The sequence below is a fragment of the Lepisma saccharinum genome, chromosome 2 (genome assembly GCF_977018435.1).
Source record: "Lepisma saccharinum chromosome 2, izLepSacc3.1, whole genome shotgun sequence".
NCBI classification, from domain to species: domain Eukaryota; kingdom Metazoa; phylum Arthropoda; class Insecta; order Zygentoma; family Lepismatidae; genus Lepisma; species Lepisma saccharinum.
In genome coordinates, this window is record NC_139230.1 from 15,348,397 (window position 1) to 15,365,150 (window position 16,754).

General features: G+C 36.7%; 1 protein-coding gene across 5 annotated transcripts in view; it reads left to right on the top strand.

The window, feature by feature from the left end:
* Positions 1 to 16,754, top strand: part of Tbc1d22 (TBC1 domain family member 22) — a 95,975-nt gene that overhangs the window by 37,475 nt on the left and 41,746 nt on the right. For 4 of the 5 annotated variants that reach the window (XM_083117085.1, XM_083117084.1, XM_083117087.1 and 1 more), the window contains exons 8-10: positions 5,567 to 5,702; positions 5,973 to 6,112; positions 10,873 to 11,001. In XM_083117085.1, the coding sequence (XP_082973211.1) occupies positions 5,567 to 5,702; positions 5,973 to 6,112; positions 10,873 to 11,001 (405 nt within the window). The remainder of the gene's footprint in view (positions 1 to 5,566; positions 5,703 to 5,972; positions 6,113 to 10,872; positions 11,002 to 16,754) is intronic. The other variant, XM_083117088.1, reaches the window with a different exon arrangement.

A 16,754-nucleotide genomic window follows, 5' to 3' on the forward strand; every position in this document is an offset into this window, starting at 1 on the left:
CTCTTGTAGACTTGCCATGGAGGAACAAGAACTTCATCACAGCCCTGGTTTCTGTGTTCATAAATCTTGCTTGCTTAAAAAAAGGAAAGGCTTTGATGATCTGAGTTTTGGTACTTGAATATAAAAGGATATGAGCTTTCAAGACATAATATGACCTTCCTTCAAATTGTTTGGGAACATGGTCAGGTCACGAACTTTTCAGCATCCCTGTATGGTAACCTACGGATTGTGTGTGCATAAACATACAGTTTTGAAAAAAACTAAGAGCTATCAACAGAAATGAATTTTAAAGTGAAAAGTTGCTTTAGGTTTTAACACCAGCAGTTTGCCCACCATTTACAATGATATACAGTAGAAGGCCAGATTGTAATCTATGTGAGAAGTCAAGGTTGTAGTTTGGGTTCACTTGATGTTGATCCAAGCCCAGGGAAGAGGAAACAAAACTACAAATAATAAAACAATCACAACTCTAGGCATCTGTGTTCAGAGACAGTAACGCTGCCTTAAATTCATCTTGAACCTATTTTGGCAATGAATGATAGTTTGTTGTTTTTTTCAGAGTATGATTTAGATGAGTTCTGGGAAAGTTTTCAAACTATCAGGACCGTAAAACATTCATTTCCAGGAATTGAAATGCAATAGACAGAGACCTGCCTTGATCTATGTGTATTTTTTGTGTAGACACCCTGTGTTGGTGGCTAGCCATAGGCCAGGTGGGATCCAAATCAAGAGCAGCATCTTAGTTTAGACACTACTTTTCTCCATGTATACAGAAGGCTGTTCAGGATATATCTAAATGGCTTTGTGACACTGCCATCTGTGGGATTGAGCTGGAGTGATGCTGCAACTGTTGTTATCAGTCTTGTATCGCAGCTTGCAGGTGTTGGAGTGTCGTATGCATAGCTGTCAAGTGGTGCCAAAAGTGAACCGTTATTGGGAAGGTTATGTACGTCATGGCCCTTTTCTATGCACATTTCTCGTATGACCGAATAGTAAAACTGTATCGGAAGGATGGTTTAACCATTAGAAAAACCATTGTGAAAGAGATGATGTCCCGGTGCACACAGCAGGGGCCTGTTAGTAAACATTCGCCCACAAGAGACACCTGTAAGAACAAGAACTGATTTCATCCAGTGAAACACCTATTGTGCTCCAAAGGATTCAGCAAATGGCATGTCTGGAAAATCCTTCAACCTAATGTGAGATGGCCAGCAGTTGTCACCATATTGGTTATGCAGGGAAGTTGCTGATATGGAAAGTGGACAGAAATGTGAAGGTCAATGCTTCTTGCTTTGTTATCCATTATGACTCCCATCTTCTACACACAGACATCCCTTGCTTGTAGGGAGAGGACACTCAACAGGTGCACATTCATATGGCCAAGGTCTCAAGCCATGCTGCCAAAACATCCACCACTTGCATCAGGAGATGGAGCAGGAAACAGGGATCCATGTTATCCCATTTCCTGATGCCAGTCCTATTTATTTCGGTACATTCGGACTCTTGAAATGATGTCTGAAATATTGCCAGCCATGCACCCACCCTGGTCTTTGGAATGCCTGGAAAGAGGAATGGGATAGGATTCCCTTGCCTCTTCTCCAATGTAGTTTGCAACAATGGAAACTCCGATGCAGGTCAATAGTCCACAATGCTGGTGGTCTGATAGACCATGACTGCTGGTGGCAGCATGGCATTTCGTGAGGTCGGTACACCATGAAAGTCATTTGGATATATCCCAAACTATGTTCTGTAGCTGTTGTCTCCTGGATCTTGTGATCTTAATATACGAGGGCCATCCAGAAAGTAGTACCCATTCGCACCGTGTGGAGTGCTAGTGATGCGAATAGCCGCCGCTCAAGGTCAAATGACTTCAGTTGAATGTCTGCTCAGTGTGTGCGAAGTTTCGTAGCGCGGTCATTGTAGTTATTGTTTCTGTGAGTGTTTACAATGTTCAAAAGAATTGAAAACACCGCTACTTGCGAAGTTAGGGCTGTGATCAGATTTCTCAATGCCAGGAATATGCGACTTTGTGATATTCACCTTCAATTAGAGAAGGTTTATGGAGACAATGTTATTGATGAGTCGTCCGTTCGGCGCTGGTGTCGAAACTTTAACTCTGGGAGGGAGATGATGATGAACATTCCGGGCACCCATCTGTCATTACGGACAAACTGCTGAGTGCAGTTGACGAATTCTTCAAGAATGTTCGGCGCGTTACACTGGATGAAATCAGTGAACAGTTCACTGATGTTTCAGGAACAAGTCTTCATGAAATTGTCAAAGATCATCTGAAGTACGGGAAAATTTGTGCAAGGTGGGTCCCTCGCTTCCTTACATTTCATAGTGATGAGGAACGTAAAGAAGGGGTGACTACTTTTCTCAATGAACTAGCGGCAGAGGAATATGAAGCAGGGTTACAAAAACTTGTCACACGTTATGACAAAGGCTTAAATGTTCATGGAGACTATGTACAGAAGTAGTTTAAAGTTTGTTGTTAACAATTACAAAGATTTTTTTCAAAAAATATTTGTTAGTTTTTTTTTTTCCAATTCAAAAATGGGTACTACTTTCCGGATGGCCCTTGTAGTTTGAACACTTGACAATGATTTCTCTGCTAAAGCCAATTCTGTTTCCTTCATGAATGAAGTGTTCAAATCGTGCCAATTTTCTGGATAAATTTTGTTTGTGTAACTGTGTTGTTCTTTGGAGCATTGTTTTGCCCCTAACATAATCCTTCTGCAATTACAAATTAAATGATACACTCTGGGTATCTTTCGTATGTGATTAGTAGCAGACTCATAGTAGTCTCTTTGTATCTCCCTTGCAAAATCCATATAATTCAGTTGGACACTCTATTGCACTTCAGTACCTGGATGTGGTCAGTGTGACTACAAAATTTCTTTGTCGGCAGTGTATTATTGGAGAACAATAATCTGCCTTTTGATAAACCCTTAGAATATGAGGAGGGAAGGAACCACACCTATCTAAAATTTATAAAGTCGAACTAACCGGAAATCATTTGCCATCATATAGTCCTATATCTATGTATGTATTAACCTCCTTAATTAATGTTGCAACTAGGTGACCTCAATGGGGTTTGCCTTCAAAAAAAGCAATTGTATACGGTATTTAGATTTTTACTTGACAAAACTAGGGTGTACCAATTATACATTTATATTCATGAATAAAAAATAACAAAATGGCAGAATTTTGCACAAAATTATAAGCTGTTCATAGACATATTGGAGTGGTAAAATTATTGATCATTTTATCTATACATATATATCCCTAAATCAGCATATACAAATAGAGTACTAGTTACTAATATGCATGTAGGTTTCATATAAGGAAAAGCAGACACATACAATGATGTAAAATGGATCCAATATTTCTAATGTCTATTCCAATATGCATTAAAAAAAAATGTAGTTTTATGTTTCCTCATTGTGCATTTATATTGGGGCTCTATGATCACTGTGAATATTGTACTTTCTCTGAAAGCCTTAGCCATCCAATCCAAAGTAAGACAAACTTCAGCTATCAATAACAAATAGTTCTGATATGGCTTTCTAAAAATATTTGTTCATTCAAAAAGCCTGTGCTTTAAAATACTTCAGCAGTCAATGAAACACACTTTTGACAAATTTTCAATACTTGATTGATTTTAATATAATTAAGCCTTGTTTCCATATTAAAACCAATAAGTTGCTGACCAAGGCAGTTTATTAAGATAAAAACACTTAACACGTAACGTTTCGACCCTGTATCAGGGTCTTCCTCAGAGGAAGAACTAAACTAAAATGATGAAATATACTACACACAGAAAGATTACATACACATAGCAGGGTCACAAGCCACACAACAACAAATCAAGTTGACAGTCCTTATCTAGGAAGATTTCTCCAAAGGAATTAAACATATCACCTCCTGACAGTTGTTGACTAATGGGTCTGCTACACTGACAGGTGATTGGCAGGTCAAGATTAGCACCTGCTTACCACTCCCCCACCCCTCCTGCCTTTTGGTTATGGATGCATGCCTCCTCCTCTGGTCTTCTTCTTTTCTCTTCTTTCTTCCTTCTTCATACTTCTTTTTTCTTCATTCCTTTTCTTCATCCTTTCAACTTTCTCTAACACACTCTTCCATTCCTTGTTTATCTTGAGTCCTCCATTCCAATTCATGATGTCTTCTCCTTTCTTTTCTATTTCTTTGGCCTCCTTCCATTTTCTCACTAGTTCTCTCTTCTCTTTTCCTATTCGCCTAGCCGAATCCCATTCAACTTCATGTCATGTTGTTTCCCCGAACGAAGAAGAGACTTAAAGACAGGTTAAAGCAACACATGGATGATGTGAGATTGAAGAGAGACAGGAATGCCATATTCAAACACACTAGAGAAACAGGACATGAAGTTGAATGGGATTCGGCTAGGCGAATAGGAAAAGAGAAGAGAGAACTAGTGAGAAAATGGAAGGAGGCCAAAGAAATAGAAAAGAAAGGAGAAGACATCATGAATTGGAATGGAGGACTCAAGATAAACAAGGAATGGAAGAGTGTGTTAGAGAAAGTTGAAAGGATGAAGAAAAGGAATGAAGAAAAAAGATGTATGAAGAAGGAAGAAAGAAGAGAAAAGAAGAAGACCAGAGGAGGAGGCATGCATCCATAACCAAAAAGCAGGAGGGGTGGGGGAGTGGTAAGCAGGTGCTAATCTTGACCTGCCAATCACCTGTCAGTGTAGCAGACCCATTAGTCAACAACTGTCAGGAGGTGATATGTTTAATTCCTTTGGAGAAATCTTCCTAGATAAGGACTGTCAACTTGATATGTTGTTGTGTGGCTTGTGACCCTGCTATGTGTATGTAATCTTTCTGTGTGTAGTATATTTCATCATTTTAGTTTAGTTCTTCCTCTGAGGAAGACCCTGATACAGGGTCGAAATGTTACTTGTTAAGTGTTTTTATCTTAATAAACTGCCTTGGTCAGCAACTTATTGGTTTTGATTGATTTGCTTTTTTGACTTCACTCTTTCTGTCACTTTTGGCTAATTTGTGAAGATGGGGATGAGTGATGATATGATGAAAGGACACTCACAAACATCCATGCCCAGGCCAGGATTCGAACCTGGGACCCCTGGCATCGTAGTGTGATGTGCAAACCATTTCAATACTTGTATCACATTGAAATTGAAGTATGTCATACCTTCCTATGTACATAAACGATTTAATAAAAAACAAACTGAAATATCATCTGTGGTTTTGAAGCAATGACGTGTTCAATTCTGCCACTTTCTCTAGTCCATAAGTTGGACCATCAGTCACCTAAATGTAATAAGTAGGACAACTGTGGTCTCATATGTAGACACTAGAAAATATTAATTAGATATGCTTATATATTAAGTATAATGGTTATTACTTATGTGTAATTTTACTGCTTTCCAGTTCTTGAAATGTATTAATCTTTTCCTGAGACCATTTTAGATTAAAAATCTCGACTTTACCCTACCTTCTTAATTAACTACACCCTACTATGTTTGTGCATTTTAAAGTATTGTGAATTTTTCTCTTCTGCAGAAATCACTTCATCTCCTCAACATAAAGGAAACATTCAGGTCTCTAGCTCTCCACCATCTTGTAAGCATTTTCCTGGAAGACCTCAACTGGTAGGAAGCTTAGGAAAATCAAGAATACTTCATTCATCTCGGGAAGGTAATTTGCATATATTTATTTTTTTGTTGCCCTCTTGCCCACTGATTCTAAAATTACTATCAAACTTGCTAATAATGTTAAAGTTGATACCAATGGTATAACATTTAGAATATATTTGCTTATGCAAATATGGTGTTGGAAATATTTTTGCTTATTGTATTTCTCTTAAATTAACCATTGTTTACTAAATTAGAATTAGTTAGTTAAAAATTTCAATGTGCATTACAGAAGGTTACAAAAAGTGTTCATATCGTTCTCCTTTTTTTCAAGGCATAGATCGTGAAAATGCAAAGTTAGAAAAATTTCAAACATTGGTTAGCAAATCTCACTTGGACCTTGAGGAACTACAACAGCTGAGTTGGTCAGGTATTCCAATCCAGGTTCGGGCTATTACATGGCGGCTTCTTTCTGTGAGTATATGGAAAGTATATTAAGGATATATATGTAGAGGATAGTTCTTCCCTTATTTTTACATATTTTAATTTATTTGCAACTTCCTTGTATAATGTAGTAGAACCTTAATTTTATTATAATTAAGCCTTGTTTCCATATTAAAAACACTAAGTTGCTGACCAAGGCAGTTTATTAAGATAAAAACACTTAACAACACTTAACACGTAACGTTTCAAACCTGTATCAGGGTCTTCCTCAGCTTTTAGTTTAGTTCTTCGTCTGAGGAAGACCCTGATACAGGTTTGAAACGTTACGTGTTAAGTGTTGTTAAGTGTTTTTATCTTAATAAACTGCCTTGGTCAGCAACTTAGTGTTCTTAATTTTATGTTTTTCAAGTGAATAAAATAGAAAACATAATCCCAGATCTAAAATCCAGGAAAATTTTATAGCATAAAACTTTATTTGGTCTATGAAGATTGACTGTATAATGCTGGAAAATGTAAATTCCAGAAACATAAAATTGAGGTTCTACTGTGTATGTATATTTGAACCCTTGTTATCAACACAGATTAACATTTTATTGGTAGTAGCTAATAAAACCATATCGGAAAATCAGTTTGTTGCCTGTAAATTTACCCATCTGATACATCCATAAATATATGTAAGAGAGTGCACAATTATGCCACATTGATATCGTTGTTATGAATTCTTTTGTAAACCTTATTTTTGTGAAATAAATTTCTTAAATTTAATTTCTATCACTGTTACAGTTAGGAGAAAGTTGTCACTGTTAGTGACTTACTGGAATATAGGTTGAAATTTGTACAATTTACATCCTACCATAAAGAGCAACTGGGTCTCTTGATTTTCACCATTTCCTGGCTTATCTAAAACAAGGGTATATAAAATTTAGGAATTTTGATGATTTCCTTACCAACAGAATTTTTTCCTATTTGTAATTTGGTTATTTTTGTGTGTGTCTCCTACTTCATGGGTTACGAATGAAGGATGAACTTGATGAAATAATGATGACAAGGACACAATGATCCATCCATGCATCACAAAGGCTCTGACCTTGTAGCAAGTTATGATAACTACTCAACCATGGAAGCCGTTGTTTCTTTTTTTTTTCTTGTTGTACATTAATTAAGGTGGGTTCTAGAAATTTTTGCTATTTTTTGATTGATATTTCATCATTATAGATATAAGTAGGGACCTTCTTATTCTGGTATTATTATTTTTTCCAAATTTGATGTTTGTTTTTTTGTGTTATTTTACTGAAAATTTGTATTTTTATTTTAGCACACTTTTCTCACAAATACTGTACTTACGCGTGTATAATGCACACTGGTTTTCGATGGGTAAAAGTGACAAACAATTATATCTTGTATATAATGCACAGTATAATTCAGGTTCAAGAAATGGCTTTCTTATTTGTAGGTTGTAAAGCTGTTGCTATGCCGATCATACATATTTAACAAGTCACCTGTTTCTATATGGACCAAGAGGAGAATATCCTCTTGTGTAAACAAGCAAAGTGAAAAATCGTGGGAAAGACCTGTAAACTTTTATACATGGTTTTGCTCAGTCCTTCTTTACTTTTTCTATAAAAAAAAAACACCTTTGAAATTATACTTCTTTTTGGCTAATGTAACATTTATACGAGGCACATTCAGGACCCTCAATCTAGCAGTTAGCAACACAAAATTCCTTCCATTAAGGCATTTCCACACTCCATGTGTCATATTATTTGGCTAGTAATACATTTTAATTAGTATTTTATTTTTCCTTATCTTTCCTTTCATCCAATGTACCATAAAAATCAGAATGTTCCTTCATTTTGTGACATACTTATTTCAACCGTATTGCACATTAGTGTCACCATCTTGAATGGAATACTGTTGCCATATTAAGAAACTACAGAATTCAAGCTTTACAACGATATATAACATGATAGGGTTCTGTAAACATGAAAAATCAATGCCAATGTCACAAAGTCATGGAATGACCTTGTACTGTTTCATGTTGGCTGTCCAAATTTTTTCGTGCATAATTCGCACCACAGTGTTTGGGAGCAAAAATGTTGGAAGAAAGTGCACACTATACATGAGTAAATATGGTATATGTCAAATTATACCTTCATTGTTTTTTAAACTAGTAGATCACATAGCCATCCAACTTATTTTGAATAACTTAATTAGCACTGATTTTAACAATGTTTCACATTTTCTATTGATGGATTGTAGTTAAGCCAAAAAATATAATTTGCCTTCGAAAATTCCTAGGTTCATAAGGTAAGTTAAATGACTCTAATTTCCAGGTATTTCATATTCATGTGTATAATGTGCAGCACACTTTTGGTTCAAGAAATGATTTTCTTGGTGTTGGTTGTAAAGGTGGTGCTATGTTGACCAAGACCACCCATTCACACTACCTCCCCTCCTCCATCATCATCATCATCATTCTTCATTGGTCAGAGGTGGTGTAAGTGCTGTCCCGTAGGACTCTGCTTTTCTTGGGTGTAGAATTGCTAATTAGGAGTGGAGAAATAGAGATTTTAAGATGAGTTGGGTAGAATAGTTTTTCCGCTGCAACTGCAACAGCGGGGGGTTTCTAGTGTAGAGAGGAGTGGTTTGCTCCTGTTAACTTGTTTGGAGCGATAATGTTGAGGTTGTTAGGCCTCATAGAAGGGTAGTGTTTGCCTCCTTGGAGGCTGAGCGTATTGGCAGGTCGTTTGGTTGTTTTGCTGTTTTGCTCCCTCAGCTTGTGTGGGTGTATTGGAAGAATTATGAAATGCAGTTGGTGTGCATCCTTATGAGATTTACATGAAGACATACAGGTGTTATACATACATACATACATACAGGGGATATGTGGAAAACAAAGAGGATAACGTTTACAAGGTTAGATTATTCATAAAAGGGCCATATAGTGGGTGTATTTGGGGAATATACTGGAATTACAGGAGTTGATGTAATTGGTGTACTGGAGGAACATACAGGATTACATGCAATGAACATAGGTACAGGGAATTCATACAGATTAATGCTTACAAGGATAATTCTTACAGGTTTGTTCGTGAGGAGGATTTTATAATGGGTATATGAGGAATATACTGGGTTACATACAAGGTTGATAATTCAGGGTTTTCTATGATGGTAATACAGTGGGTGTGGGTGGGAAGAGCGCTGGATTTTGCGTACGGGGTTGGAAGATCATTTCAACCATGTTTAGTGTCTGTGATCTTTGTAACCACCTTGTTTTTTTCTGTAGTTGAAGAGTACAAGATCAAGATTGGGCATAGAATGCATTTTGATTCTGCTTTGAAATTGCAAGTTTTGCAGAACATTCTGGAGAATTGCAACAGGGTTGCAACTTTGAAGTTCAATGTTGGTGAGGTATGCATAAGAGATGGAAGCAAGAGCCGTTGAAGGAAGCTTGCACGTGTTTGTGACAGTTTGATACTCGGAAATGATTCAGATTATGAAGATAAGATCAGTGGCATAAAATCTGTTTCAACCCTGATTCATCACTGTATAGTCAGTCCATCCTCCTCCCCTGAGTACTCCAGATCCTGCTGGATTTCTTTCACAGACCCAGGTGACGTGTACATGATATTCTCTCTTTGTCATTATCTAAGATGAAAGTGAGAATCTGAGACGAATAAGAGAAATTCATGAGGAAAGGAAATGGAAAAACACATGTTTTCCCCTGTGTTGTCAAATCAAGTACATGGTACGAAAGCTTTCACATACTTGAAAACACATGGCACTTATCCGACACTCCTTGATATCTAGCAGGCAGTAAAATTAGCAACAAAGGGTGGAAAGGATTATTGTCATAGCAGCAGCAGAGTAAATATAGAGGGGTGAAAGGAGAAGGCGCGGAGGGACCTTCACATTTTTCGAGGTTACAGATACCTTTGTGGAAGATCAAACATGCTGACACTGCAGATTTCAACTAAACTGTGTTTTGCTTGGCAGTCAAAATGACTGCTAACCATAGTTCAATGGTTGTAAGTTTAGTTTAAAACCTACCCCCTTTTTTTTTGTGTGTGTGGATGGGTTTCTTCCGGGTCTCGTGCAGCCCTCTGTGTAGGAACTATATTTGCTTGCTTCAATGCAAGAGGATACACACCTTTGGAAAAATATTTATTGAAGATTATCCTTATTGGTTTGGATGAAATATGGGCTAAGTGTTTCAGAAATATTGCAGCAATATTATTAGGAGTGGTAGCTTTAGAACTTGAAACATATTTTAATAATTCATGAATGTCATTGCAGTTAGTTGTGATTTGTGAGAACGTGTGATGCAAAGTTACTACAGTGGAACCTTGAATTTATATTTTACATTTTACTATGGTGGGAGAATGGAGATTCGCAGTATAATGTGTAGAATTTGGAACATAAAATTGATTTGTATTGTATCAATTTGACATCTGGGTGGAAAATATACATAATCTTTTTCAGTGTACTCAGGCTTGTTTGACATGAAAAACAATCCTAAATCAAGAAAGCCTTGTGATTACAGAGTAATGAAATATGGTTTGTTTCAGAAGAGTGAATGTGTCTTCATTGGATTGTAATACTTTTAGTAACCCATAATTCTGTGATGTGTATGTAGAGGTACAGTGTACAGGTGGTATTCAGCTTCTACTCCGCTCACCCACCCACAGTCCTTTTAGCTGTGAAAACCCCCTCAATATCCATAAAAATATACTAAAAATTAGTGTATCTCTCACTCTTGGGACCTTATATTTGTAATTATTTTTCAATAGGGTTATCTACCAGCAAACATTGATCGAAGAGAGAATTCTCTTGAACGAAAACGAGTTGATTACTGGAATTTTGTGAAACAGTATTATGATACTCAATTGGATGAGACACGTGAAGATACATATAGACAGGTATGTAACTTATTTACAAACAACTATTAAAGTATGTAAGTTCATGTAATTTTTCCTTGAATCATATTTCTCTGGTATACAAGTAGGAAATGAAATAAACCAAACATTATTGGAATATATGTGTTGTTGCTTATATCAGACATGCAGCCAAACTGGGTAGAGAAGACTTAAGATATAGTATTTCATAATTATAGAAAATGATACATCTGGTAGCAAAGTGTGTACTGGTTGAGCATGGAGGCATATTATGTCAGTTGTGACATCTAAATTCCAATGCCAGATGTGTTTCAGGAATCGCATCAAAATTAAGGCTCGACTGGACCTGTGGCAGCCGAATGGTCGAATTTTTAAAATTTTCCTCTCCATTCAAAAAACTGCTGTGATATTCCAAAATATGAAAGATTACATATGCTTAGAATTTCTTCTAGATCATTGACGTTAATTTTCATGTAGTTTGCTTTCACTGTTGTATAGATATTATCAAAAGTTTTGGGATTATGCAAGTCTATTAAACTATTGATAATATCTAGATAACAGTGAAAGAAAACTACAAGGAAATTCAAGTCAATGCTCTAGAAGGAATTCTAAGCATATGTAATTTTTCATACTTTGAAGTATATAAGAGGTTTTTCGAATGGAGAGGAAAATTTGAAAAAAATCACCCATTTGGCTGCCAAAGGTCCAGCCTAACCTCAACACAGTAAACTTTGTAAATAGTGTGATTTGTTTTTAACTCTGTGAACAGAAAATGTATAGGTAGTCAGTAGATATAGTGTTTTTTTCTAAAATAACAACAACAAGAAAAGTTGACTATCATGACAAAAAAAAATATTCACCTTTGGTTGACCTGGGTATTGCAACCTTTAAATTTGTAGTGCACCACTATTATTTTGGAGGAGGTCATAGGTTTTACTTTGCTGATAATACTTTGAAGTACTTGGGTCAACTGAACAAATTTACTTTTCAGTGTAATCAGTTAAGTATTTGAACTATTGTTCACAGAATATCATAAGTGTAGTTCTTGGTCCAACTTTATCTATTTATTTATACAGGGTGTTGCAAAACTCTTTCAACAATGCTTGGGTGCTGGTAGATATCATTAAAACAAGTAACTTTTCCCTATAAAGTTTACCTCGAAAGCGCTTAGTTTCTGCGCTATAAGTGCTTAAAATCTATCCTGTACGTATGCAACCCAACACAGCAAACGCTTGCTCTGACATAACTACCAGGGGCGCGTGGCAGGCTTGCCACTAGCATTTTCCTCGTTAAGAGAGACGACTTGAAAGCAACAACTTGGGAGTCTTGCCTGAGCAAAATCCAAAACTTTAATGATACTTACGATGTTGTAAGAAGCAGTGACAGTATTTATAAACTGACCAAGACAAATAATGGGCAGACTGAAGTTCAAGATTACTCATTCCAAAATATCTCCATAATTGATTGATTGATTGATTTGGTTTATTTTAATTCACTTTTCTGCCACCTTTGGCTAATCGCAAAGATGAGGATGATATGATGAAATAACAAATGACACCAATGTCTAGGCCAGGATTTAAACCCGAGATAACGGCGCTGTAGTGAGCTGTGCTAACCACATCACCACGGAGTGTTTTTTCATGTATCATGCGATATCAACAATTGCAAGGGACAGGTGAGATAGGGGAAATCCACGAACGAACAAATGTAAACATGATGTGTTTGCTGCCTCGTTTCGAACACGCACACTGTAATGTTATTACAATTTACTTGAAAATTATTCCTATCAATGCTAGCATTATTGCTAATCGTGTTCATCTCATAAGGAAGTAATTGCAAGGTTATTTTAATTTAATGTTTGATTGATTGTTTTTATTTATTTTACTTCGCTTTTTGTGCCACTTTTGGCTAATTTGCGAATATGGGGATGGGTGATGATATGATGAAATTGATGAATGGACACTCACAAACATCCATGTCCAAGCCGGGAATAAAAACCCAAGACCACTGGCATCGTAGTGCGATGTTCTAACCACTCTGCCACATGGGTCTGCTTTTAATGTAATGAAACACGTTGTTTAGAAATGAATAAATTCACACATTAAAATTAGTGCTTATTAAAAGCCAAAGTCAAGACATGCATACTTATATCAAGCGCTGAACTGTAAAGGTCACTCGTATTGCACAATGACAAAAAAACAATTTTGTGAACAGCAAAAGTCTATTGAGTCGCCTTGGTGATCGAGTACGTTTAGTGATCTACACATGATCTCCAACGAAGGATCAGATAAGAGCTCCGGCCTTGAGAAATATGTCACTGGATCATTCATCTTTGTAGTTCCGATTTTTCTGAAAAGGGAGCAAGTACTGCACCACTTCACCTATTGGTGCATTGAACTTAACGTAAAAAGAAAACTGTAAGAAAACTGAATTTATAACGTCTATGAGTTCTCTGCTCTTAACGAATTATTTTGACTCTTGGAGTAATAGTAGCGTTAGAAAAATCAAGTACGAATATACTGTCAAGGAAAGTTTATTTCTGCAGTAAAGACATGTTTTGCTGTGAGTGTGATTGCAACCACGATGGTAGATTCATTGTGTAATGCACTAGCAGCCAGCAGCTTTTGTTCGAATGTCAAATGTTCGAAACGAGGCAGAAAGCACATCATGTTTACATTTGTTCGTTTGTGGATTTCCCCACTCTCACGTGTCCCTTGCAATTATTGATATCACATGATACACGAAGAAACACTCCGTGGTGATGTATCTACGGTGCCGGTATCTCGGGTTTAAATCCTGTCCTAGACATTGGTGTCATTTGTTATTTCATCATATCATCCTCATCTTCGTGATTAGCCAAAGGTGGCAGAAAAGTGAATTAAAATAAACCAAATCAATCAATTATGGTGATATTTTGGAATGAGTAATCTTGAATTTCAGTCTGCCCATTATTTGTCTTGGTCAGTTTATAAATTCTGTCACTGCTTCTTACAACATCGCAAGTATCATTAATGTTTTGGATTTTGCTCAGGCAAGACTCCCAAGTTGTTGTTTTGAAGTCGTCCCTCTTAACGAAAAACGCTAGTGGCAACCCTGCCACACACCCCTGGTAGTTATGTCAGAGCAAGTGTTTGCTGTGTTGGGTTGCATACGTACAGGATAGGTTTTAAGCGCTTATAGCGCAGAAACTAAGCGCTTTCGGGGTAAACTTTATAGGGAAAAGTTACTTGTTTTTATGATATCTACCAGCACCCAAGCATTGTTGAAAGAGTTTTGCAACACCCTGTATTACTTTCTATCTTTAGGGCTAATTACAACAATGAGGATGAACTATCAAAACCCTGTGGACCCTTTTCATACACAGGGTTTCTTTAGTCAGAATCTTCACCAGCATGTTAAATTTTCTCCCATTTATAAGAAATATTTGCTATACTTCTGATCATGGAAACACATGAACACTTCTTGGAATAGAAAATACAGTGTGTCCCAAAATTATTGCTGGGGTTTCATAGTCATTTAATTTCCCTTATATGTGGGGTACAAGGACAAAGCTTATATGGGAGTAAACAACAACTCAACAAGTTTACATAGTGTACCTTATAAATGTTCAATGTGAGCTGAACACCTTTCGTGACATGGCATACATTCATTCAGTAGTGCAATGCTTATTGACTCTTTCATTTGACACAGTTGGACACCCAGAACTCTTCCCCTTGCAGACACTCCAGTTGTTTGAAACATATTAAAAATGTTGTTATTGGATGGAGAATCACTTCCAAATCACCATCAAAAATCTTGTTTAACTGAAACAGCAGAACCACACCTTGCAAATTCAATGACACAAAAGGAATTCTGTACCAGAGTCACCATCTTGTAATACACTATGCCACTGTGACTGATGTGAAACAAATGATAAGCACTCACGGTAGTAAACTTCCACAGCCATTCTTATTATACATGTACGATATAAACAGTCAACTTCATCTGTTGCAATACACCAACTTCTTGAAACCGCGATAATCATTTTGGGACATGGTGTACTACAAAAACATTAGTTATTTAATGTTGTCACAACTGTACATGAAAATATATGCATATGCTTGGACGTGTGTAAACTTGTTGTATATGTGTACTGTAAAAAATTAGAAGTGTCGCTACTTTATTTTAGTGAATACAGTGAATTTGCAATTATACGTTTCACGATAGTACGTTTTTTCTGACGGTCCCTGCCAATTCCTATAAGGCTGCATGCTATTATATTTCAGTTACACGATTTTCAGATATACGATTTTTCCAGTTATATGTTCAACAAGTTCAGTCCCAACAAGGAAAAGACTTCAGTTATACATTTTTAACTTGACTTCAAAAGAATGCTGCTGTTCAAGATTTCCGTGATGATAACATCTGCCACCCATTCTCATACAGGTTTTCTTATCGGCTGCAACCATGGGACCAGACTCTCGACTTGGAATTCTATTTTTGTAGCTTGCATCGGAGAGAAGGGGAGGGGCTATGCACCCTTGAACAAGATTGGCCTGTACTAAATAATCCTGCTTTTGTTCTTTGTATTGGCTCCGGAAAGTCGCATCTGCCTGAAGCAGATCTGAGATTGATATCTTTCAAGCTGTCAGACAAGTCACTGGTGCCACACTTCCCAGCTTGTGGTGAATGTAAACATTACAAACAAGCTGAAGAAAGGGAGGGGGAGTTCAGCTGGGTCTTATTACCGTAATATTTAAAGATAATACGGTTGTTGAAGACGAAGACGTTGCAGTACTTTTTATTATGCAAAACGAAATCGCAGATAAACGAATTATTGAACACTGTGACTTGTTTTTGAAGTAAAGCAGCAATCATACACTGTGTGCTTTTTTCTTTCTGCAAACGCCATTTAAAATGAGCACTTTTTACCTTTTGTTACTGTGGAATAAATTGAAGATAAAAGGCTATAACTGCTCAAACACTGCATATTTTTTAAAAATGTAAATTCTAAAAGTAAGAATGAACAAAAAGCAAAAGTATCTTCCGACAATTAAGAGTCCAGGGGGGAAGCAGGGGCAAAATCCCAAAGTTCGAATTTTTCTATAATTACACAAAATTTCCAAATGCCGTGCTTTCAGTTTTATTATATATTTTTTTCAAAGTTGCGACACAAGCATTACATATGCTTGTAGAGTGGTCTTTTGTTGTGTTTCCCTCAAAATTTGGTCCATCTAGCATTTGTAGGGCCAATGCTAGAAGCAAAATTCCTTAATTATGAAAAATTTCTGATTGCCGTGATTTCCATTTTATTATAATTTTTTTTTTTTCAAATTTGCGACACAAGCATTACATATGCTCATAGAGTGGTCTTTTGTTGTGTTTCCCTCAAAATTTGGTCCATCCAGCATCCATAGAGTCGACGCTACAAGTGAAACTCAAAATTTCTGAAGGCCGTAATTTCAGTTTTATTATATATTTTTTCAAAGTTGTGGCATGAGCATTACATATCCTCATATATATGTACTTTTGTTGTACTCCCCTCAAAATTTGGTCCATCCAGCGTCCATAGGGCCGATGCTAGAAGCGAAATTCCGCAATTATGCAAGATTTCCAAATGCCGTGATTTCAGTTTTATTATATATTTTTTCAAAGTTGTGGCATGAGCATTACATATCCTCATAGAGAGGTCTTTTGTTGTGCTTCCCTCAAAATTTGGTTCATCCAGCGTCCAAGTTGCGGCATGAGCATTACACATAAAGCACACGCTTGCAAAAAGGTGCCGGCTTCAACGGGAA